Source organism: Anoplolepis gracilipes, chromosome 6 (genome assembly GCF_047496725.1).
Source record: "Anoplolepis gracilipes chromosome 6, ASM4749672v1, whole genome shotgun sequence".
In the NCBI taxonomy this organism is placed as follows: Eukaryota; Metazoa; Arthropoda; class Insecta; order Hymenoptera; family Formicidae; genus Anoplolepis; species Anoplolepis gracilipes.
The window spans coordinates 2,807,817-2,834,351 of record NC_132975.1 but is presented as its reverse complement, the minus strand read 5'-3'; the positions used below and the strand labels follow the sequence as shown (position 1 = coordinate 2,834,351).

Sequence of the window (26,535 nt, the reverse complement as noted above, 5' to 3'; positions counted from 1 at the left end):
CTTTCACAGAAAACAAAAATTAAAATATATATAGTTTTATTTAAAATATTTTAACATAGCGTCATTGTACTTTCAATCATGCTCTTACGTTTTGCTTCATATTCTTTTGCCATTTGTCTTCTCGTCTTGGTTAGATTCCTGTGACCAGCACAATCTAAATTTTCTATATAACATTTGTTTCTACAGCATTGTCGACATAATTTATATTCACATTTAAAACCCTGCAATTTAAATCACGCATTAGAATTTTTTTCCAAAATGTTTTTTTTTTTTTAAGCATTAATCATTTTTGAAAATATATTTATTTTTTCAAAATAGTGAAATAAAATTTAAAAAAAAGTTATAAAAGCTTTAACAAACCAGAGGATTTGGACAAGCGTGACATCGATCTGAATTTCTCTTAAGAACAGATGTTGGTCTATTCGGTCTACGCGCTATTCGTTTAAGCTTTTTTGAACGTTTTCGCGATATTTCATTTCCGTCCTCGTCTTTGTATTCCCGTTTTCGAAGTGCGTCCTGAGAAATGCTCTTATTGTTATTTTCAAAAAATATTGAATTATGATGTAATAAGAAAAGAAGACACATAAAATATATGCTTGTTTACTTGTGATTTTTGTATATGTTCTCGTGGAGGTTCTCTTATATAAGGTCGACATAACCATGGTGGCAATTCCAAATTATAATCTAGAAATATTAGAAGGAAAAAGGAGACATTTATAAAAATGCATAAATATGAAATACAAATAATATTTATTTAACATCAAATTATTACCTGTCTTTTCTATCTGCCATGTCAAATGTCCTTCATGATATGGTAAGTAACGATCTCTCAAGGTGTAGACAACTTTTTTGAAAGCTTCCATGCTGGAGTTTGTTGCCAAATTCTCCCTCTCCTCTTGATTTTCTGTTAAACAAAATCTACTCTCTAATTAAAAGCATGTTTGCACGCTCAGGAATTATGTGACACAATTCATCACCTGCTATGAAAGGTTCAGTCTACTTTAGAGAGTCAAAAAAATCGATTTTTTTTTTACATTTTCAGAAAGTATGATGTCTGAAAAATGTCTCAAATTTTGTTGAAAAATTCGCAAATTTGACAGAATTATAAAAATTTTGAATAGGATAGCGCACGGATAGTTAAATGAGTCTGTAAAACTTTAAACGCGTTATTCTTAAAACACTGTTTTCAAAGTTTATGTGATGGATATCTTGATAAACCAAGTTACTTTTTTTTAAATAAAAGAATATTTTTTTTTAGAATACTGAATCTAATTAGAATTTAAAAAATTAATATTTAATATTTTTCCAACCTTCATAAAGTAAAAAAATTCTAGCAAAATTGAAATATCTAATTTTAAAAGGATACTATTTCGTTATTTTTTATTTTTTTCTAATAAAATTAAATTCAGTATCCCAAAATTACTATTCCTATGGAATAAAATAAGACCGACTTTTTTTTCATTTCATTATCAGACAATTATGAGGAGCAGAATAACAAACACCGTCAAACTATGCAATTTTGAACATGCATAGAAATTTGTATTAAATTAAAGAAAAACTAAATATCCAAGATTTAAAAATATTGATATACTGTTTAAATATCTATAAAAACATTTGTAAATAACTAAAAAGATCAATTAATTCTAATATCTTTTTAAACTTCTAAAAATCATCAATTTTTCATATTACTAAAGCAGACTGGATCCTTAAAAAATTAAATACATACACATGATGGAACAATTTAAATAAATGACCACGGATATATGAAGCTGGCGCTGGATATTGCTCTACGAGTTCCAAATACTCCAAAGCAGGTTCCCAACAAGCAGGGTAACGAGATTCGAATATGTATGGATTGTAAAGATTTCCTTCAGCTGACATCACACCTTCCACTTGGATTTCTTCAATGCACCTTTGTAAGTCTTGCATACATTGTATATTACCATTGGCGATCACGGGAATTTCCACGGCATCCCTAATTAAATATAAAATAATTATCACTTACAATAATATTTTCTTTACTGCATCAAGTTAATAATAACCAAAAAAGAATTTAATAGTAAAAATTGATAAAATAATATTTATTTAATAATTTATTTAAATATTAAACATAATATTTGATTATTTTATCAAAAAAATTAAAGTATGTTCTATTTTTTTCTTTCTTTTCCCTCTTTCTCACACACTCCTTTCATTCTCTCATTCCTTTTTTTCATTTTCCATGCACATAAATCACTTTCTTCAACATAGTTATTGTCGTAAAATAATAGCAGAATAATAGAATGATATCATAAGATATGTTACATCGAATATATTATGTATTATAGGTTTTTGTTTATCATTAAACGACAAAACTATTTTATGTTTAAGTTACAGGTAAATATAAAGACTGCAAAACAAAACATAAAGATAAAAAGCAAAAATAAAAAGACTAATAAAATAAATGTGTGTAATCTTTATTTGAATCAACTTAATATAGCTACGTTTGATACTTTGCAAACATCGTAAATAATTATTTAAAATCATGGGCGCCTTTGTTATATTCTAAAATAGTTTTTTATCACTAAAGATGATTCAAAAATGAAACGTTTGAAAATAAAGTTTGATTGTTTTATTACAAAACGTTGTTTTTATTTGCGCTTCTTCATCTGGCGCTTGGCTCTTTATGCCTTTCATGTTTTCCCGTAATTTTAATTTGTGAGCCTTTATTATTTAGATTAATTTGTATGTTATTGCAAGAAACTTCTAGAATCTTAGAAATTCTCTAACCAATAGCTAATTGTTCATCCGAGAACTCGTCATAATAATAAATGTAATATTATCCTAATTTAAAACATTATTCTAACCAGAAAATTTTAGCTATATATACTTATACTTTTTTATTTCATATATTTTATAGAAAGGAAGATTAAAATTTGCAAATACTTTAATATATTATAGAATATTTTGCTGTATCATATAATGTATACATATATGCATCATCTGTATACATAGAATGAAAATGTATGCAATCAATTAAAAATTAAAAACCAAATAAAACAAAAAAATATTATATGAGCAATAACTATTAAATGTTTCATTTCGATTCAGGCTTTTCTAGTTAGATTTTGATAAAAATATTTATTTGATACATTTTTTTAAAAACATATTTGAAAAGCAAGCAAGAGACAAAATACAAAAGTTTGATTTTAACTCTTAATTATATATTAATCATTGCGAAAAAAGAATTGAACTTCTTGCTCATTTACCACTCCTAATCCTTTACAGTCATACTGAATTATGATGTCAGAAATCATGAATTTCTTTCATGCAGTCTATTTTGTTGTTTGACTTGTGCTTGTAAAAATAAATTAATAGCATAAAGATTAAATTATATATTTATTAATCTATAATTATAAAGATAATAAAAAAATTTATGATATATTTTAACTATCTGCATTATTGAATACAAGTGATAATAAGACATACACAAAAATTTTATGCTTTTAAAGCACAATGTAAAAAAGAAATTTATATTTCTGCTTCTCATAACTCAATATGATTGTCTTGAAAAATCAAAGACTAAGAGCTAATATTGAATATATCAATAAAAAATAAGAAGAAATAATTACCTTACGGCTTTAATATGTTTCCAAGACGCTAATCCAGTCAATGGTCCCTTTTGCTCTCTCGTACGTCCATGAACAGTAAGTAAGCTAGCACCTGCATTTTGTAGCATGCGAGCATATTCAACAGTACGACTGATTTCCGGGAACACTCGTAATTTACAGGTGACAGGTATATGTAATCCATTTTTTAAAGTCGACACTATATACACAAGAAATAGTATCATTATCAAAATATTAAAGTTCTTTAAGTATTGTATAGAGATTTAAAGAATATGCATACCAATTCTATGTAATAACACCCAGTCATCCTGTAAAAATGCTCCATAATGTCCACGTTTTGCAATTGCTTGTGGACAACCAATATTGATATCCACTGCATCGCAATATGATTCAGCTAAACTTGCAGCTTCCAATAGTACATCTGGATCATTACCACAAAACTGAAAAAAAAAATTATAATACAAAAATTAATGATAAATATTTTTCTTCCTTTATTCTCTTTTATATTTAATCTTTTGCATTTGATATATTTCTATATTATAAAAATATAATTTATGTTTTCATTTATTCATTCATATATACATAGTATTCATAGCATTGAAAAGATGTAATTAGTATTTATTTATATTTATATTTAAAATTTTAAAATAATTAAATTTATTTTAGATAAATAAATTTTAAAGATTTAAAAATAAAAATGTGTGAGATATATTTAGAGTTTTTAGATTCTCAAAATATCCATCCAAAAAAATTGCATTAAAAAAAAAGTAATATTTTTAATTAAATATATATCTATGTATATATCTATATACATATTACACATATTATATACATATATACAGAGTTTTCAAAACGTCCGGAAACGGTCGAATATCTCGAAAATAAAGCATTTTAGAGAAAAATGTTTCAAATAAAAGTTGTTTGGTTTGAAAAGCGCCATAAAATGGTCCCATTGGTTTGACCTTGGATAGTCGTTTGAAGGTCATCTTGAATTTCTTAAATGGGACACCCTATATATTTTTGCATATTCTTGTAGCTCATCTACCTCGAGAGTTCTCCAAAACACTATAATAAAATATTTTTTCATAACGTATTTTTCGAGTTATAAGGCTTCAAAGTTGCAGTATTTGATAAAAATACTCGTAAAATAGTATTTACTTTGCGATAGTCTTATCTTACATTGTCTGATCAGTCAAGGCACGATTCGGACATAATCCAGCCAGCCAAGGCAAGATCTGAGTGTGATCCAGATTTTAAGAGATATTTTGTAGGTATTTTTGTCAAAATACTGCAACTTTGAAGTCTTATGACTCGAAAAATACTTAATGAAAAAATATTTTATTATAGTGTTTTGAAAAGCTCTCGAGGTAAGCTACAAGAATATGCAAAAATATATAGGGTGTCCCATTTAAAAAATTCAAGTTGACCTTCATATAACCTTCAAACGATTATCCAAGGTTAAACTAATGGAACTATTTTAGGCGATTTTTGGCGATCGTTTGGTACATGTACCAAGGTTGCTATTGGTAGAGGCGGAACTTATTTTGGTAATATGTATCACACCAACACGCTAAAACATACTGTTTCTTTTCTGTACGCACGAATTCAAAACTATTTAAAAATAATTAAATATTTTTTTATTCTAATGTGAATAAAAGAGAATACAGAATAAATATGAATTTTAAAGGGTATTTGTTTATTTTAACGAGTAAAGTATTTGACGAAAATAATGAGATACCATTAGTAGAAATTTATAAGCATTTTTTTTATGCAAAGAATACAAAGAAGAGGAAAATTAAAATTTTGATGAAAATAAAGGAAAAAAGTCATAATCATGAATAACATTCTGAAATTCGTGTGGATTTATACACCGAATATGATTTTTTCTTATTTTTAGGATGAAATTAATATATAACTATAGCATAATTTTTACATACTTTTTATATAATAATATATTAATTTTCATTTTTGTCCAATATTGGTTGGCCATGATTATCAGTGCATATTAAATAATTATACTTTTATCCATAATTTATATAATGAATGAGTAAGTAATAAATCAAATAAAAATAAAATTTTTGTAAATTAATAAAACAATCTTATTTCATACACAAAACTCAATATTTCAATCAGTGTTTAACTAGACAGAATTTAAGCTTATTTACTAGTAAAAGTAATAACTTAATCCATAAGTGTAGAAGTTTGTAAATTTATAAGCATCCAAAATTGATAGTTTAAATTTGTGCTTGTAGGATAACTGATTAAAATACCAAGTTTAACAAAATAAGATAAATCCAACACAATAAATATATAAAATTAATTATTTATGTATTTATATTTGGCGCCTATTTGCAGCTTACCTAAAATTTACAAAAGGTATCCTGCTTAATTGCTCGGTATAACTGGTATCAACTACCTAGATACTAAAACAGTTAGCCATGCCTCTACCACAAATTACCAAACACACAAAAACGTTCTGGTACAGTTTAATATACTTTGGTTGCTATACTAGAGTCACGCCAAAAATCACCTTTTATGGCGCCTTTCGAACCAAACAACTTTTATTTGAAACATTTTTCTCTAAAACGCTTTGTTTTCGAGATATTCGACCGTTTCCGGACTTTTCGAAAACCCTGTATATATGTGTATGTGTGTGTGTGTGTATATATATATATATATATTAAATATATATATATATATATATACACACCTGATTAGACAATTTTTTATATATTATAGGAAATGCTTAAATTAAAAAAAAAAAAAGGTTTTTTTTTCTATATTTAAGTAAAAAAGTTTTAAAAGATCGTGACAACATAACTGTCCATAAAAAGATAGAGAAAAAAGTTACAAAATATTGCTTTGAAGTTTTGAAAAATTTGATGCCCAATAAAAGATTTATTTTACAACATAATTGTAATAATTTTGAGATTAGTGTAGACCTGTACAATTAATGGGCGATCCTCACTGGTGCTAGCAAGGGCCTCTCGTCTGTACTTGGGATCCCGACAAAACACGGTTGAATGTAGCATCGGTGTGTAACAGAGCTGGGCACCATGTCGCCTACTAAGCAATCTCCATGCCAACTCACTTGCATCTACCATCGGCGCAATTATGCACCGCGGTGAACCCAAATCTTCCCAAACGTTAGTTTTCTTTGAGGAAATGTCCCCTTTATCAAGCGATTCTGTGATTGTAGACATAATCTGTGTGCAAATGAAGTGATGTATTGGTTGTGTGGTTACAAGAGAAATTTAGAGTTAAGGCAATAAAGTCTTCTTCATATATTTACCAATATATTGACCGCTAACCCGAAAAAAAGGTTGGATCTATTTGGTTGGCCAACAACAGGTGAAAATGAATACAAAAAAGGATAAGTAAAAAAATAAGAGATAATCTTCAAGAGGAAAATACTTAAAAATAGAGTCTAGACAAAGGATACGCGCATGATGCGTATCCGATTTGAACACGTCCGATCCCGTCCACGGCCGGCAAACGGTAACAAACTCGACATCAAATAGTAAGTATAAAAAAAATCTACGAAAAAACTTGTAGCACGTACTACGATGCAATAATGTCACTTTCAAGCATTGTAGTTCTAATAGTTAATTCAACGAATGTAAATAGATAGTTAACATCACATACAGCCATTAAAACAATACTATGACACATACACATGATACGCAAAGTCCGACCAGCAACCTCCTCGTGGTGCGCATCGGGTAATGCTAATGCTGGCGGTAATTGATCAAAACTGCAGGGGTAACTTTAATACGCCGTAACTTCGCGAAAAAAAATCGTATCAACCTCAATTTTTTTTAATTTGCAAAGAAAAGTCCAATTTTTACGATGGTTGATATGATATTGGCGAAAAAAATTTATTCCACCCCATGGAGTGCGTCAAACTATGCAATTTTTTAAAAACGGAACACGTCCTCGCTTTTGAAAGGGCGGCGGAAGAGGGAAAGGAGTAATTCAAAATCTAACAAATGCTTTTGAAAGCAGAGACTTTAAGCTTTAAAATAAAAAAAACTTCAAATACGACAATTTTTGACGAAGTTATGCTCATTTGAAATCATGCAAAATTTGCAAAATTAACATTTTTTTTAATTTAATTTTTTATTTAATTTAATTTTTTTTAATGCTACTAAAATGCAATTAAAATACATACTTAAATAACAATATGTTTTCCATTGATGGCACCAATACAATAAGAAAAATAACATTTATTTTTAAAATCTGCTGCAATATGTAGCCAGTCGTCTTTTGTTAAAAAAGGTGGAAGGATGACTGAACATAATACATTCCAAATTATTTCGCATGTTTCAGATATAATGTTGCTTATTATTGTACATCTTAGTAAGTATTGATATGACATCGATACCATTGAGTCACCAGAAGCCAAATATCTTTAATATATGTAATGTAAAAAACAATAATTATAATTTAAACCATCTCTATAATAATTTTGTGTTGCCTAATAGTCGCTTTCATATTTTTGTATGTGAATTTAAAAAATGTAACAAAACAAACTTTAGAGTTAAACATAAATGTTCTTCAGCATTGACAGGTTCTCTGCGAAATGTCTGCTTAATGAGTTTAAGTGCAACAATTTGTAGCAAATTTTCTAATTGTATTGATGACATACGAAATTAGTTCTTGAATCTTGCACTTTCTAATCTTATATATGGTAAAGTAGCTTATTCATAAAATCCATACTCAATACGATTTTGAAACAATGGTGCAACCCAAAACTTTTTTTTGATAATAACGTGTTTTTTTTCGATGTGTCAACATCATAGTAGTAACAACAAAAACGATATCATTTTGCAATTTAATTTCATGTTCTCGAATAATTTTATTACAATTTAATATCCAATTATAATATTTCTTTTTTCTAGAAGCCATAACACACAACTGTTTATTGCAACACGTTCAATATCGAAAATGCCAATAAAACGCGAAATTTATCTTTCACATTCAATTTTGTCGCTTTTATGCTTTTTCATGTATGAAAGTTACTGCTGAATAGTTCAGCGACAAAAGTTGATACGTGACCTTTTTTGTCGCTCAAACAATCGGTTTTAGCGGCTTGTGAAAATGCACCATTCTATACGAGTTTTTTCTATCACGAGTGAGTCATACAGTTATTTTTTTTAATATATGTAATATATGCTTAAAAACAAAGAAATGTTTCTTTTGCCAGAAAAGACATTAAAAAATGTCGAAAGGCTTTTTGTGACGCTTATCGATTCTTCTTTTATTGTGTATATACAACTGCGTCATATAGTTTATCTTTAAATATGATTACATATTTTTTATTATTTATATTTTTTTTTAATCCTTGCCTTTTGGTTTAGAATGGCTTCCAGCTTACATATTTTACGTATTTACATATAAACCATATGAGTACGCTTACTAATTCTACCAAATATAATCCTAAAATATATCTCATGAAATAAAATACACTAAACTGAAATGAACAAAATAACTCCATAAAATATAGAAAATATAATAAATATAATACATATATATAAACATAACCATCTAAATATAAATATAAATATCTATATCCATATCTATATCCATCTATATAACATATACATACATAAACTATATAATCTATAATTCTTTGAAACCAAACCTGTCAATCTATTTTTATCCCGAATTTTAGATTAAAATCAAAATCCAAATTAATATCAGAAATTACAATTAAAAAACTTACATTAAACTTAACTTAAACTTAAAATTAAAACTTAAAATCAAAATCAAACTTAGAATTAAAATTAAGATTAATATCACATTTAAAATTCAAATCAAAATTAAAATTAAAATTCGAATTCTCAATTTAAAATCATAATTCCAAATTCTAAATTCCAGAATCCAAAATTCTAATTCAAAAAATCTGAAAATTCACAACATCAAAATTCAACATTCTCATTGCAAACTTTCAAAATTTAAACCTCCAAATTTTAAACTCAAAAATTCGAAATTCCATTCCTTCAAATTAAATTAACTTACTTAAAATTTAAAATCTAAACCTTCAAAATTCAAAATTTTTAAATCCAAAAATTCAAAATTCAAAATTAAAATCAAGATCAAAATAAAAAGCAAAATGCACAGTTTCAACTGACTTTCTGAATTCAGCCTTTCCCACTTTACTTTCGTTCAACCTTCTCCTTTCCTATTTTTTCTCTCTCTCTCTATTCTTCTCATCATCTCTATTCCTCTACCATCTTCATTTAGCAATTCACCCAACTATATATCACTTCTTGTCGCTTGGCATCTCCTTATTACATGCTTTAAGCTCTTTTCTTTTCTTTCTCACAATTATATGATTACATATATTTTAATAATAAGAATGTTTAATACAAAAGAAGCAATTAAAACTTGACTTCGATGCATTAAAAAATATTACTTTTTATGTCGCAAAATTAAGTATCTCATTTTTAACTTATTAATATGACAAATTTTTTGTATCATTCTTTAAGATTTCAACTTCAACTTCCTGTAGTTTTAATTATTTGTTTAAAAGTTATAATTTTTTTACCATAACAGTGTGTTTTAAGTTTTCTACTTCACATATTTCCAATAACAATATATTTAAACAAATTATTTTTCAAAGATATTATTCTAGTCTTTATATTTAGAAAGATCAAAGATGCTATATGAATTTTTTGAACACTTTTACTCATTAATAAACACGTCAGACATTGACCCTGGTCTGATATAAAAAATAACAGTATAAAGTAAGGGTTAATTAAATAAAGATTTCAAATTAAAGAAATTGAATCTTTTGCTACATCTTCTTATATTTTGTTATAATTTCTACATATTAATAGATATGAACGCAATTATTAATATTGATATGTTTATAAATTGTGAAAATATAAAAAATATATGATAAATTACATGTTACATATCTGAATTTACATATATATATATATATATATATATATATATATATATATATATATATAACGTTGAACACATTTTTTAAAAAATAAACTCTTCGTAATAATTTATACAAGTTTACCACGTTTTGTTTGAAATTAATAAAGAAGTACCAACAACAATTATGTTGAGAATATAACAATGAGCATGTGAATATGTATAATAAATATACATATAATAAAATAAAATAGAAAAAACATTCACAGATGTGCAATTTAATAAATATCTCATTTTTTAGTATGAATCTGTATATGAGCACTATTCTCAAATTCAAATTTTAAAATGTAAAGCTATGAAAAATATTTCGATGGAAAGAGTCATATACTGAGTATATCTTTTTCAGGTTTTATATTTCTAAAAAACAGGAAAATTTCTTCCGTTCTCCTCCCTCATTACAAAAGATGTCCCTTGGTAAGATGTTGCTTATGTTACTTGCGTAATGGCGGGAAGGTGAAAGCGGAACTTGATCGCAACGGCGATCTAGGTGTAGCTGGTTTTGAAAACTCTGACTCCGGTATCGGTGACAGTTGAGCAGTCTGTGTGACATATGAGCCGAGCTTAAAGCGTGGCCTTTTCCTGGAGAAGTTTGTACTTCGCCGACTACTGAGATAGGCTTGAGTCCGTTTAGGCATCACGGAAGGCGATGTCGGTTCCAAAACGGAGATATCCCCGGTATCCGAAAGCACTTTTCTAATCTTGTGGACGGTACTCGGAAAATTTATAGCGGGTAATCTCGCCGGTGGATGTGGATGATTCGGTGATGCTGTTAGTTCAGTCACTAATGCTTCGATAACTCGATGTTCAGTTATTGCAGGCGCAATATTTGAAGAACCACTTGGAATTATCTTGTTATTATAAGAACAAGCAAAAGCTGACGACGAAGTTGTTGCCTTTGGTCTTGAACCTTTTTTTAGACGAGTCTGCAAAAACGTCTGTATTCTTCTCATCGTTCCGCAGGAACGTTTTGTAGATTCGAGACGGTGTCCGCCGGTGCGACGCTTTCGGTCTTTTCCGCCGTGCTTACCTTCAGAATAATTTATGATGGAGAAACAACAAGATACCGGCGAAGGCGTGGATGATGACTTTATGTCTGGTGATTCCACATGATTTTCCAACTCTACCGTGTTGGTCAAACGCGAGGATGAGACTTTAATAGAGGTTTCAATGGTGCGTGAGTCATACGAGAAACAGAGACGGAAATTTCGATTGTCTTTCGTCGAAGGCAGTGTCCTCGAACATGCATCCTTATTCGCCGCTATGTCACCGCTGCGCGTTTCCTCATGCGTTGAAGAAACATACACATCCGTCGTTGCTGTCATCATCGTCATATCTACATCATTCTTGAATAAAGAACCTGTCTTGCAGAAACGAGAATATAGGTTTCGTGCTCCAATCACTTGATCCATATCTTCTCTATCACCAGTATCGCAACAAGGTGCACCGCACGGATTACTGGAGGAAGCTATTCTAGAGCTAGCGGCAACACCGGCAGAGCTCTTTTCCCGCCTTCTACGTACGTATTCGTATGTAGTGAGACCGAGACAAGCAATATAGCCATGGAAAAAGCAGAGATGTATAAGCAGAACGGCAGCAACTGCTGAGAGAACACCGATGAAAGTAACAAGAATAAGTGAGCCAGTGCCAGGCACCGGTAACGATGGCGTCGTGGCGTTGTTCATGTTCGTGTCGTTGTCATTACTATCATTCCAATATCTATTGTTCACTGAATGTGCGTTAATAAGCACCAGCACACCCAGAGCAAGTGCGGTAACTGCGAGCGCAATAATTAGTGTCGACGTCAGGCAAGCCAGAAATGCTGAATAATTACGACCTCCGATGCAATTGTTTAGCCACTTGCAATGATGATCGAAACGTGGCACGCATTTGTTACAGATAGAACAGTGCTTAGTACACAAATCGTGCGTCGTAATATTACACAGATGACAACGACCGTTCTCGATAACGTGCTGATGTTTCGTACGGTCGAATTCTGGCACAACTTCATTGATCGGCCGAGCGCGCACTTCAGGATCAGCCGGGTCCAGTAGTAGCACTATCAGATGGGTTAACACGTGGAGCAAGAATAATACAGCAAATAGATATGAGAGAGTAAAACGCAGATCAGGTAACAGCAACGGTGTTGTCAGCAGCACAGTAAAAGTACCGGCGAACACGATAATTAGTAATATCCAACCGATCACTTGCTGAAGATGCAACGGTAACTGCAGACCATGAACACGGCGGAATCTTCTATGCTCTGGTGGAATGTGCAGCGCATTCTGCGACGAATTGCAGCGGACAATCGTGCACTTTGCACAAATCTTGTTTAGCATTCCCGTTTTCTTTTTCTCAGGTTATTAATTATTCCGGATGTACGTGCGTTCGCGTTAATATATATAGACATAATACAATATTATAATTAATATTGTTGCCGTCATTTTCATTCTTATCCTAGAACTTTTAACTATTTATTTTTTCTTACATATTTATAAAAATTCGAAATTACACAGTATAAAAATCATTATATTTTTCTTTATTTTTGTAAATATTATCATTCTTTAATTATAATTTTCAACTTGTCTCCCATTAGATATTATATAATAGCTAATATGGACATAAAAGATTTCATTTTTATTAAAAACTATAATACATATACATACATATAATTTTTAAATATTATTTAAAATATATGGAACACATTAAAAGTTATACTCTACAAATTTACTATTTTTATGACTTTCTTCATTATTAACACAAAAAAGTATGACACTGCACCATTATTAATTGTAACTTTAGTTTGACTGTTCATGTTGACTATTTTTCCATTTTTTTTCTTTTTTTCCCATCCGTCATCACTAAATATTAATAATTCTCAGTCTAAACTTTTGAGTCCTAATCCCAAATGTATATAAATCACTGTTTAAAATATGTAGCCTTATCCGATATTGTTAATAATGATATTAAGTTTCTGTATCCATGATTTGTTCCTTGTCTAGCAGTGTAATCTCGATAGAAGATTTTTTATTTTTTATATTTTTGTACATTATTTTCATTGTTTTATCGTATGACACACAATCGCGAAGAATTTCAAACGAATTATACGTAGGATTTCCCTGATCGTCACCCATAAGACTAACTGACAATATCTAGACGAATCGATAAATTATGGTTGCCGCGGAAACCGGTCCAGAGCCGCAACTTTATCAAGGACCTCATGCACGCATGCGAAGTAATATAAACATGCGCGCGCATACTTCACTATAACATATTTGTGATTTCTCGTCATACGAAAAAAGAACAAATTAAATCCGTAATGCTTATATAAAAAGCTCATCTAAAAATGCAAACCAGTATTCATAATCCGTTCTTATATTTAAGGTCGTCTTAAATAAGGTTTTAAGCTTAATTAAAGGGTCGTCTACAATAAATGTTGTAAGTTGTAGGCCGCAAGAAATTAACCAATCACAGTTGATCTAGAGAAGAATATCGAATATCATTGGTTAATTTCTTACTGCTTACGATTTACAACACTTATTGTAGACCTTTATGCAGGCTATAACCGATAACTTATATGTTATAAACTGTAAGAAATTGACTAATCACAATTCAATGTAAGAAGAATAATCAAATATGATTGGTTAATTTCTTACAAGGAAAGGGTTGGAAGTGTCCTCCTCCGATTTTAACGAACTTTAAATATGTGTAGTCTAGGTCAAAATAGAAGACACGTATTTTTTTATATTTGCTCTTACGGCCGTTAAGGGGGTGAAACATCCTCTTGAAAAAAATCGGTTTTTATATTTCTGAGCGAATACCGTCTAAACGGTAAGAGATATAAAAAAAAGTTTTTAATAAAAGTTTTATGGTTTTTAATGTACTTTAAAACGACATAATCAGATTTTTCGAAAATGTCATATTTGTCGAAATCCTCCCTTTCCCCTTCAATTTTTGAAAAATCTGATTATGCAGTTTTAAACCGGTTACAACCTGCACATAAGTCAGTTTTAAAATTCCATTTCAACCATTTCATTGGCTATAAATAGAATGTTAAGACAACCTAAGATTAGACTTAAGATAATCTTAAGTATAAGAACAGATGAATACTAGCCAAAACTTTATTAGCTCATCTAAACAAAGTCAAGAAATCATTACCATTCACAATTCTAAATTTATTCAAGAAATTTTCCCTCAGAAGATTGTCCAGAGATTGTCCTATACATTCCTTCTTTAAGGCCGGGTCTACAATAGGTGTAGTAAGCCTTAAGCTGTAAGAAATTAACCAATTACAATCGACTTTAGAGAAAAATAATGTATGATTCATTTTTTACAACTTAAGGCTTATGTATCTTGTACAGCCTTAAGTCATAAAAAATTGTAAACCTGGCCTTAATCCTCTAATATTTCCATTTAATCAATATTTACTACTTCTAATCTTTAACTGTTTATAGTATTACTAGAAAATTTCATCGACATTGTTCTTAATAAAAGAAGAAAAAAAGAGAAAAAGGGGGATAAAAGATAATAAGTAAAAATAGAAGACTTTTCAGAGAAAATTCCAAGATTATTAACAATAAAAGAAATTTTTACTCATCAATCACTCATTATTTCACCTGTTGATGACTAAATTGTCTTCCACTAATCATAATAGGCTATTTAAATTCATTAGAAGAAAAAAGGACAAGAGTGTTCATTTGCTGTATATATCATCTGTTTTGTTTTGATTCTATTTTTGAGTTTCTGTTTCCTTTTTTTAAGAAAACTTTGAAGCTTTTTATTACCAGTTGTTGGTTGTTTGAGTAAAAACTATTTCTACTCATCTGGTACCATTATAATTCATAGTCATGCAAAATTCATAAAAGATAATAAACCAAAATTAGTAATAAAATGAATAATGAAATAGTCACGAATTTTTCGCATGACTATGATATAATATATAATATTAGAAATTTTACATTATATATTCTTTAGTTGCTATTTAAATAATAAACTAACTAACCTATTTGTATAATTATTGTGTAACATTATATAATTTTTATTAAATACAATCTAGAAAAAATATTATATTTTGTAAAATCTCTACTTTGCAATAAATTACGATTAATATAACTACAATATCTATAATTTTTTAGACAGTACACGTGTCCCTAAAAAAATCTCTAAAAAAACGTCTTAAAAAAAGGTCTCATCTTTTAGATAATTTAAGATGTTTTTTGGATATAATCATACAATTAAATGATACGTAAAATGAGTAAAAATTAAAATAGTTAAACACAGACACTAACCTTACTTTATATAATCCGATTTTTTCAAACCGCAAATGAGGTGCATGAATCCATCAACATTCTTCACATTCACAAATTAGTAAATTTTAATTAACTGATAACTAAATAGAGTATATACTCATTCACAATTTTTTTTCCTATATATTATTCATCGAATTCCTAACTGTGGAAGGAGTACAACAGGCGACAGGATTTCATTAGCACCACAAACTTTTATATATTGCTAGATTACTAACTACTAACCATAGACCTTAAGACCTGGACCTTGGACCGAGCCATCTATCGGTGAAAGTAATCGAAAAAAAAGATAGAGATAGGACGCAAAGACGACCACTCTTTATCTCTTTCTATTTAACGTCGTAATACTAGGAGAACCAATCACAATCTTAGAAAGAGAGAGAAATATAGCTGTCTTCACGCTCGCTCTCTCTCTTTTTTCCCACCTATTTTTGAAACACGTTTAGACAGGGATTGCTCGGTCTAGATCTCAAGGTCTAGGCTACTAACTTCTTACTCTGCGTTCGAATTTCACTGCCAGTAAACTGCCAGTACTAAAAATCTATAGTTTACGTTACATACACTATACATTTCTTAGTACTGGCAGTTACTGGCAGTGAAATTCGAACGCAGAGCTATAAGGGTCACCCATCAACTGTATCCTAAGGCCCGTATCAAACTACTAATTGAAAAAGATTAGAATTTGACTAATCAGAATAAAAGGAACTAAAATTGCTTTGCCTTGATTGGTCAAATTTCAATCTTCAATCTTTAATCTAAATTTTTAATGCGTAGTCTAATATGGGCTTTAGGCTAAGGCTAACGTCGCATTGAGCGGAAATCTGTAGTGGAACGGAGCGCGCAGAACCAGCGCGACCAATCACGGAACGGCATGAAAAGAACGGAATAGTTGTGATTGTTCGCGCTGGTTCCGCGCATTCCATTCCGCTACAGATTTCCGCTCAATGGTACGCCAGCCTAAAGCTCGTATCACACTACAAATGGAAAATTAAAGATTGAAGATAAAAGATTAGAATTTGACTAATTAGAATAAAAGGAACTAAAATTGCTTTGTCTTGATTGGTCAAATTTTAATCTTCAATGTTTAATCTCAATTTTTAATGCGTAGTCTGATACGGATTTTAATAACTTTGCATGCTGCCCTCTAGTATTTAACGTGACAATTACTACTAAGTTCACACATGCGTGTAAAAACTCAGTGTCCATACTTGTACATATATCTAAATATCTATAGTGGAACGATTGGAACGTCACGTCGAATTTAATATCAACTTCAGGTTACTTTTGTACGTGTATTTGCAATTACATATGTGAGTTTAAGACTCTTGTTGAAACTTAGCACTTCAACTTTTCAATTGTGTGTTTTAAAAACTTAATAAATACAAAAGATTTATCGTACATCATATTTTTCATAATTTGAGGTAAGTCTTTTAAACACGCTCCTTTTTCAGAATAAACATATATGTATATATGTACATATTTCTATAGAACTTATGTACAGATTCTCATACAACATTGCCTATTGTGAAATATTTTGACAGATTAAATACGTCTTTATTAACTTGTAATTTTTCGATGTGAGTTTGACATACTGAGAGAGAATGGCAGGAGTATTTGATATTGAATTGCACGACGGAGATGCCACAAATCAAGACGAATCAGATGATGATGTGATTGAAAATAGAGAGGTAAAATATACCATCTAATAACATTTGAATTATATATATATATATATTTTTTTTTTTTACACATTTTGTATATATATATATATATATATATATTCAACATATATAATTAAATATTAAAAGAATTTTTCTTTAGACAATGTCTTTTATAATTAAAGAAGTTCTAGTCTGTATTGATATTTAGGATAATTTTGAATGTATAATTTTTTTTTTTTAAATTGAAATAAAATAAGTTTTTCTTCCATTTAAGAACTTTTTAATTATTTTTTAAAATATAATATATATATATTCAATTCTTTAATTTGTAAAATACTAAATATATACCTATATATATATATATATCTTTGACTTGTAAAATATATCTTTTCCAAACGTCTCTTTGAAATATTTTGTATGAAACAATATGAAGTTGATAGGAAGTAAAGTAAGTTCAATATACATATTTCTTGAAATAACTTAATGTTTATATTTTTATAATCTATACTGACTAATTGAAATGTGAAAATTAAAACTGAGCCAAACGAATAGATATTGATCAATATTGCCATTGTTGGTAGTGTGAATATTTTATGTTTGTTTTTTATATTTTTACAAGGCTTTTTAAATTCTTGGTTATATTTAAATATAAATATATTTATTTTTAGGAAGAATATAATCATGCCGCAACTGTAAGTACTATATTAGAGTAAGTATTTTGGTTGCATATGATTTCAGAATAATTGCTTTTTTTAGTCATTAAAAAATAGAGTTACTGGGTTATTTTTTAGATCCGAAAATTTGGAGAGAGTTCAATTGTCTGAACAGAATGTAAATCCTGGTCAAGAAAAAGCTGGTCCACAAGATTTTGAATTATGCAAAATCTTAGGAGAGGGTGGCTATGGGAAGGTATTCCAAGTTAGAAAAGTTACTGGAAAAGATAAAGGTAGTATTTTTGCTATGAAAGTACTGCGTAAAGCATCTATTATACGAAATCAGAAGGATACTGCTCATACTAAAGCTGAGAGAAATATCCTGGAAGCTGTAAAACATCCATTTATTGTGAACCTTATGTATGCTTTCCAAACTGGTGGTAAACTATATTTGATCTTGGAATACCTGTGTGGTGGTGAACTTTTCACATATCTCGACCGAGAAGGTATTTTCTTAGAGGACACAGCTTGCTTCTATTTATCTGAAATTATACTGGCGTTACAACATCTTCACAATCAAGGAATTATATACAGAGATTTGAAACCAGAAAACATTTTACTGGATGCTGAAGGCCATGTTAAATTAACAGATTTTGGTCTTTGCAAAGAACATATACAGGAAGGCACAGTGACGCATACATTTTGTGGAACGATAGAATATATGGCTCCGGAGATTTTAACTCGGAGCGGTCATGGTAAAGCAGTGGATTGGTGGAGCTTAGGTGCTTTAATGTTTGATATGCTTACAGGAATGCCACCATTTACTGGTGACGACAGGAGAAAAACTATCGAAAAAATTTTACGAGGGAAACTGAGCCTTCCACAATATCTAACACCGGACGCCCGAGATCTTATACGAAAACTCTTGAAGAGGCAAGTTGTTCAAAGATTGGGTTCCAGTCTGGAAGACGCTGAGCAAATTAAGAACCATAACTTTTTCAAACATATCAATTGGCAGGATGTAATCGCGCGAAAATTGGATCCACCGTTTAAACCGTCTTTGAAAAGTGCTGACGATACATCGCAATTTGACGAACAATTCACAGCGACTGTGCCAGTTGATTCACCGGTTGAGAGTACTCTCAGTGAATCCGCGAATTTGATATTTCAGGGTTTTACGTACGTGGCACCGAGTGTCTTGGAAGAAATGTATGCGCAACCTAAGGTCGTAAACGCTAGAAGTCCGCGTAGGACATTGTTGAACACTACTGGTTTTAGTACAACGACTGCTTTACACAGTTTCTCTTCACCTAAATCGATGGATGTTCATCTGCATCCATCGTTAGATTTTCAGCAACAGCATAGACAACATATGATGGGATCCAATAGTATAGAAGACACTGAAATGGTGGATCTCGGTCAGCCACCAAATCGTTTATAGTGCTGCATTGTGCACAAACTGTCAACTTTCTGATGTGAACTATAAACGAAAAAAATATAGTCTATAAAGCTATTTGTTTACGCTCACGTGCGAACGACAAACAGAATTATATTTAGAGCACAAATTCAATATTATACATAGTAAAAAATAAACAAATTTGGGACGGCCTCCTCGATATCGCAGTATGTTTGTACATGCGACTTAGACTATTTCGGAATAGCCAAATGTTTGCAATGGGAGAAATCGATTAATATATCTTTTTGTTATGTAAATACATACCAAGAACAAAAGTACATTCTTTAGAAAACAAATTTATGGCATTAATAAAACATTTGCGGGTAAAATGCAATTCAAAGATTATATTAATAATACAAATATCATTATCATATCATTTATAACTGGCTAGAAATACAGCTTCCAAGTACAGACTCATAGTGAATGCTTTAAAGAAATATTAAAATGAAAAATATATTACACAGAGAAAAATGTTTTTTCCCATATATATATATATATATATATATTTTATTTCAATATGATTATTTCAATTGGATTTTTGTTGAATGAATTTTTGTTTTTAAATCGAATCAAATTCTAACTTTTTTATTTTTTAGTGCTTTGGCATGTTTAGAACTTTTTTCAAGTAAAAATACTTTTGAGTGAAAATGTATGTATTGTAAATGTAGGTATTTTAAAATCTTGAGCAATTTTTTTTCATGCGATAGATACAAAAATACATACACACGTATGCGCACGCACGCACACACGCACGCACACACGCACGCACACACGCACGCACACACACACGCACACACACACATACACAGTGAGCGACAACAATTCGGCAACGGTTAATTATCTCAGAAAATATTTGAAAAATAATTCAAAAAAGCAAAAATAGTAAGGCTTAAAAAATCTATTATTTGGTGATATTTATTTGAGCTTTAAATGACTGAAAAGCTGGAAAGTCAACATGAAATCTTGCAAATAGAAACCTTTTTTTTATTACATATTCTTATAAGCTTTTTTGAAATATTTTCCAAATACTATAATTTTATCTACTTTGAGTTAGCCGTTTAGATGTTATCGAATTTTTTATGAGGAAATATCAGTAGCTGTAAACCAGTCAAACGTGAAAACCATTTATCTAGCTTTGAGCTTATTACATTTTTTGTTCAGCACGTTATAAGCTACAATATATCAGAAAATCAGCTGGTTTTACAGAGATCCAATTTTATAATAAAAAGAGTAGTATAAAAAATTCAAAACGACTGACTCAGAGTAGATAAAATTATAGCGTTTTGAAAAGATCTCAAAACGGGTTATAAAAATATGTAATAAAAAATAGTGATTTTCATTTAAATTCACCGGATTTTTCAAGGACATTCGAAGTTCAAATAAATATTACCAAATAATTTATACAATATTACTAACAGATTTTTTAAACCCTATTATTTTTTTAAAACATTTTTCCAATAAACCAATACTTTCTAAGATAATTGGCTGCTACAGAACTTTTGTCCCTCACTGTATATAATGTGTGTATTCGTGTGTGTGCGCGCGCGTGTATGTAACACAAATATAACTTATTTTTTACACACACATATATGTATATATAAAAAGTGAGCTATGTGTCATTTTCGTTAAAATAATTCTACATTCTGATTTAAGTATCCTGAATATTAAAATGATTCATATTTATATAAGGTAATTATTAGAAAGTCTTATATAAGAAATAAAATCGCAATTTTTTCTCCTGCAACTATATATTAAAAAATGTATAGCTAATTTACTATGTAAAGAAAAGTCCGTTTTAATAAAAGCAAAAAGAAAAAAAATTATATTAAATGGAAATTCTTATATTGTATATATAAAAATAAAGTCGATTTTTTCTAGTAATTCTATTTAGAGCAACTATATGTATGTTGCATTTTAAAGAACAGCATTTCTCGAGTAAGATTAATCGTAATTGTTATATCATTTTCAGCAGTATGAGAAAGATGAAATGTTTCAATTATACTATAATAAATGTAGTCCCCATTTATCTATCTATACATATATATATATATATATATATATATATATACACACACACACATCAAATCTCATTATTTAACATAATTAACTAATGAATTAATTGTATATATAGCTGTTATTCCAATATTACTTCCTAAAATTATAATATTGTATCACATTAAAAGTGTAATTTATTTGCAAAAAAAGAATAATTATGCAAACTGATTTCAAATGCCCAAGTGTTCAAGGCCAGTGTGGCTAACATTTTACACACATACACACACAATATACTTTGATACATTATATATAAAAGCATATAGCGAGAGAAAGAGAGATAGGATTGTTATTAAACTAATTATAAATATTATAATATAATATTATAAAAGGTATAAAAATAAAGTAAAAACAATTATTTATGACTTTTTGAATATGTGCTATAGAAGAAAAAGAGAATCCAAGTAACATCTAATATATGTACATTGCCAATGGTTCCATTTATCAATTTTGCAGAAGACATATATTGCATTATAATTGTATACAATTGTAAAAACATTAATATGTTAATGCACTTCATTGATTTGTAAAAATAAAGTGCATACTATTATAATAAAACTTATTAATCTGTATATCACAATTATTAGAAATATTTGTTATTGAATAAAATATTGTAATTAATTTACAATCTATTCTATTAATACATATGTATTCTATTAATGTGTGTGTGCAGATATTTAAATATTAATTTTTTAGCAGCTTTGCATGAATTGAAAATTATTATTCGTTATGTTTAATGATAATTGTATACGTATTTTTGTAATTAACGATACGTTTTCGAGAACACATACATGTCATTTAAAAATGAGAAACTCTTTCAGAGTTATTTTATATATATGTACTCACACACATGCTATTTGCAGTTAAAAAATCTATATAATCTACAACATTTTTATTATCTACAAGCATGTAAAATTAAATTGTGATATGCGTAATATAACATAAACATGTTTTTATTACTAGTTTCATAATACACATTACATAATATGTTCACATTTTATATTGTCAAAATTGTTATTAATAATGAACATGCTTTTTCTTTATTTTGTGCAAATTGTCTCTGTCCTTATCTTCATTTTTAATTTTTCTTTCTTTATCATAGCGATTTTTATTTGTCTCATGTTCGATATTGCTATTTCTCTTTTTATGTTTGTATTTATGCACATTGTTATTTCGTTTTCTTTTATGTTTATGCGTAATTTTCTCTTTAGAGTAAGACCTTTTTCTTTTCTTTTTTCCTCTTTTCAAATGAGAATCTTCTGAATCACTATTGATGTGTGTGCTACTACTATTATCGTTAACATCATTAATACTATCACTGCTACTGTCACTGCTATTACTATCAGATTTTTTATTGTTACTCCTTTTTTTCTTCAGATTTCTTTTTTTTTTCGTGCGATTTTTCTTTTCTAGTAACTGTAGCTTCCTGTAATTCAATTACAAAGATAAATGCCTTTTAATTTAATAAACTTAAGAAATATTTATATTTTAAACATATCTAACTATCTTAAATATTCTTCCATTCTATCATTAGTGAGAAAATATGATACATATACTATATATATATATATATATATACAAGGTGTCACTTAATTGGCACCTACTATTTATATAGCGATATTCCTCGTAGAAACTTGAGTCGAAAAGTCCTCTACCATATTGCGATTTGCGCAATAATTATTAAACTATTAATTAAAAACGCTCAGCGAACGATATTTTATATATATATATATATATATATATATATATACACAAAGTGTCCGGTAATAATCGTCCCACCTCTCTAGGGCTGATAGAGCAAGTCAAACTGAACATATGCTGAGTACTATATACGGCGTGTGCTCATACGCTGAGCGTTTTTAATTAATATTTTAATAATTATTGCGCAAATCGCAATATGGTAGAGGACTTTTATGTTCAGTTTGACCTGCTCTATCAGCCCTAGAGAGGTGGAGCGATTATTACTGGACACTTTTTATATATGTGTATATATATATATCGTTCGCTGAGCGTTAATTAATAGTTTAATAATTATTGTGCAAATCGCAAAATGGTAGAGGACTTTTCGACTCAGGTTTCCACAAAGCATATCGTTATATAAATAATGGGCACCAATTAAGTGACACCCTGTATATGTATGTATATTATTATATGCTATGTATATATATATTACAAATATGTATATTATAGTTCAATTAACTTACAATAATAATTTCTTTTTTTCCTTTTTTGACAACAATTTTAAGAAAGACAATTCTGATTGCTCTTCATCTTCAGAGATCATAAAGTGGTCATGTTCTGGAATTCGTAAATGCTGTTGTGCATCCAACACAGATCTGCAATATATATTAGAAGTTAATTTAATAATTTAATATTTATTTATACTCTCCTTAATAATCTGCTTCACAATTTACATTATTTATTTAATTAAACTTATTTCTTATTACATATTATTTTTACATATTTCTACATCTTATTTATACACTTGCACATAATACAGATTATGATGTAATGTTACTTTTTCAGAGCCAAACCATCTTCTCGCATTTGTTGCACAAGTATCATAGTATCTGGGGCAGATGGTACTTGCAAATTATTATTTGCCATTACAACGCTCATTGCTTGACTATATAATGGACATTCCTTATCTAAAAATAATTTATCAAAGTTTAGTTTTTTATTATGTTTATATTTCTTTAATACAGTTATTAAATTATTAAGATATTACTACTTGTGACTAATTTATAATTTTATATCTAAATTGGAGATTTGGTAAAAATTATTCCATAAATCTTATCAGCTTACTGAAGATGCAATAAGAGATAAATATAAAATCAATTATCAAGTAAACTGATTGTGAATAATAGATAAAGTTTAATTCATTTATTTTAAAAATAAATTAATATTTAAAGAAGTAAAGAATAATTGCATAATCTGGTAACATTATTGTTATTATTGTTATTGTTAAATTACCTGTATTTATGTGTCCCCATTTGTGACATTTGATACATCGTACATTCCTTACTTGTATACCAAAGGGTTGATCTCGTATCTCACTATCTCCTTTGCAGTAACTTTCTCTTGGAGCATTATATTTCCGCTGCCACTCAAATTTATACTCTGGTTCATTGTCTTCTTTCTCCCTTTCTTTTTTTGCTCCTGGAGGTGGTTCATACATGAAGTTTACACTAAGTTTATCCTTACTTTCTTTGCTGAGCAATGCTCTGTAGAAAATATTATATTAGAAACAACCTTACTTGTGCAATGTTGTAAAACTTACTTATTATTATGAAGATCTTGTTCTTTTTCATATTGTACTCGTAGTTCTTCCTGCTTCTTCTTGTAAGCCTCTGCTTGCTGTTCTGCCATCCATACCTGATATAAAAACATATATTTAATATCAATAAATATCACTTTGCTTGTTACAAAGTTATTGGAACTTAAAAGGTATGTAAAAAAATGAATATATGCATATTGCCAAGATTTAAAAAATTTTTTAATCTCTGTTGTAAAATATTTCTGAACATGTATTATGTTATACATAATAAAATTATTAAAAACTATTCAAGGACTATTTTACTTTTAATTCAATATTAATATAAAATTTTATTTGTATTCTTTTCAAATTCTATTTGAAAACTGATTAAAAAGTATTCAAAAATTTTGTATTTACTTCTACATAACCTATTTGACAAGTAAGATTAACAAATATAAATTATAAGTTATAATGTAATTTAATCAATATCAATTAAAAACAAATCGTAAATTTTTATTTTTTTTTTTTACATTTAATTTTTTATCTTATAAAGTAGTTAATTAAATTTTTTCTTCTTTTTTTCTTTCTCCCTCTCTCATATATACAACAGAAAAAATGCTATGATTCAGATATAAAAATATAATGAATTTCAATAAAATATGACTGCTGAATTATGTGAAAAGCCGATTTTTAATCATAACTAAAATATTTTATGTACGTATGCCAAATTATAAGAGTTAGCATTTTTTCAGATGATTTTTTTCAGAGAATATGTAAAAATATTTTGTTATAATAAAAATATTAAAATGCACTTTCATACTCGTTTTAAATTATCTCGTGATGCTGGATGAAAAAACTTCTTGCACATGTAATTATTAAATCCTTTTCCCATTTTTACTTTATTTTTCTTACAATTTTACGAACCAGTAGCAATATATATAAGCTACGTTCAGATATTCACTTAGCCAGTACCAGAGAACAGTGTTGCCAGATGGCTAAAACTGAATTTCCCCATTTTGTTCATGAATTTTCCCCAAATTCATCATATTTTGCAAAATTTTCCCCAAAATATGACATATCATATCACAATATATATAATATTATAAATAAATATAATATTATAGATCGTAATATATATATTATAAATGCGCGCATTTATCTATATACGTAACTATAGATAATGGGTGCGTTCCATATGAACGCTCACACGCTGTAAGCGCTCACGCTTATAAGCGCTATTTTCAATCGTTCCGTTTGCTGCTTAAGCGCTTAAAATTGCAAACGAAAAGTTGTTCCTTTTGGGTGCATGAGCATCGTGAGCATGTCAAAATGGCGGAAAAACAGATTGTTCTTTTGTGTTCACTAATTGTAATAATGTTTGAAATATTGTTTAATGACGATGGAGATTCTTTAAAACTTAAAACAGAAGTAGAAAACATTCTTTTAATTCTTAATAAGTATTGCGAGAAAACTGCAATATTACGCCTAAAGAATTACGTAAAAAAGATTTTACCATCATATACTGATGTACAATTTAAATCACATTTCAGTTATTAATCATATATTAATCACATTACAATTTAAATCCATTTTTC

The 26,535-nt window shown here is 28.8% G+C and overlaps 4 protein-coding genes across 13 annotated transcripts; 1 reads left to right on the top strand and 3 right to left on the bottom strand.

The window, feature by feature from the left end:
• Positions 1–19: 19 nt before the first annotated feature.
• Positions 20–16,055, bottom strand: Dus1 (Dihydrouridine synthase 1). Of its 8 annotated transcripts, XM_072895140.1 has the most exons (11): positions 15,845–16,055; positions 14,715–14,827; positions 6,901–6,937; positions 6,551–6,814; positions 3,889–4,048; positions 3,612–3,807; positions 1,727–1,975; positions 773–918; positions 605–684; positions 361–528; positions 20–221 (listed from the first exon to the last, which is right to left on the bottom strand). In XM_072895140.1, exons 4-11 carry the CDS (start codon positions 6,809–6,811, stop codon positions 51–53), a joined length of 1,431 nt encoding a protein of 476 aa, XP_072751241.1. In that variant the 5' UTR covers positions 6,812–6,814; positions 6,901–6,937; positions 14,715–14,827; positions 15,845–16,055; the 3' UTR covers positions 20–50. The 8 variants fall into 8 exon arrangements, with proteins under 8 accessions (XP_072751241.1, XP_072751240.1, XP_072751246.1 ...); XM_072895139.1 differs by lacking the exon at positions 6,901–6,937; XM_072895145.1 differs by lacking the exon at positions 6,901–6,937 and having other exon boundaries at positions 361–516.
• LOC140667320 (uncharacterized) lies at positions 10,628–13,107 on the bottom strand. The gene has a single exon (XM_072895138.1). It carries the CDS (start codon positions 12,893–12,895, stop codon positions 10,991–10,993), a length of 1,905 nt encoding a protein of 634 aa, XP_072751239.1. The 5' UTR covers positions 12,896–13,107; the 3' UTR covers positions 10,628–10,990.
• A 1,002-nt stretch (positions 16,056–17,057) lies between the features above and the next one.
• LOC140666692 (ribosomal protein S6 kinase beta-1) lies at positions 17,058–22,172 on the top strand. 3 transcript variants are annotated; one of them, XM_072894151.1, is made up of 4 exons: positions 17,058–17,283; positions 17,404–17,550; positions 18,192–18,232; positions 18,294–22,171. In XM_072894151.1, the coding sequence occupies exons 2-4, from the start codon at positions 17,464–17,466 to the stop codon at positions 19,615–19,617; spliced, it is 1,452 nt and encodes a 483-aa protein (XP_072750252.1). In that variant the 5' UTR covers positions 17,058–17,283; positions 17,404–17,463; the 3' UTR covers positions 19,618–22,171. The 3 variants fall into 3 exon arrangements, with proteins under 3 accessions (XP_072750252.1, XP_072750253.1, XP_072750254.1); XM_072894152.1 differs by having other exon boundaries at positions 17,059–17,283; positions 18,315–22,170; XM_072894153.1 differs by lacking the exon at positions 17,058–17,283 and having other exon boundaries at positions 17,454–17,550; positions 18,192–18,215; positions 18,315–22,172.
• Positions 22,173–22,686: 514 nt separating this feature from the next.
• On the bottom strand, positions 22,687–25,921 carry LOC140666693 (corepressor interacting with RBPJ 1). The gene is made up of 6 exons (XM_072894154.1): positions 25,761–25,921; positions 24,965–25,059; positions 24,658–24,908; positions 24,203–24,332; positions 23,889–24,020; positions 22,687–23,110 (listed from the first exon to the last, which is right to left on the bottom strand). Exons 1-6 carry the CDS (start codon positions 25,830–25,832, stop codon positions 22,702–22,704), a joined length of 1,089 nt encoding a protein of 362 aa, XP_072750255.1. The 5' UTR covers positions 25,833–25,921; the 3' UTR covers positions 22,687–22,701.
• Positions 25,922–26,535: the final 614 nt, after the last annotated feature.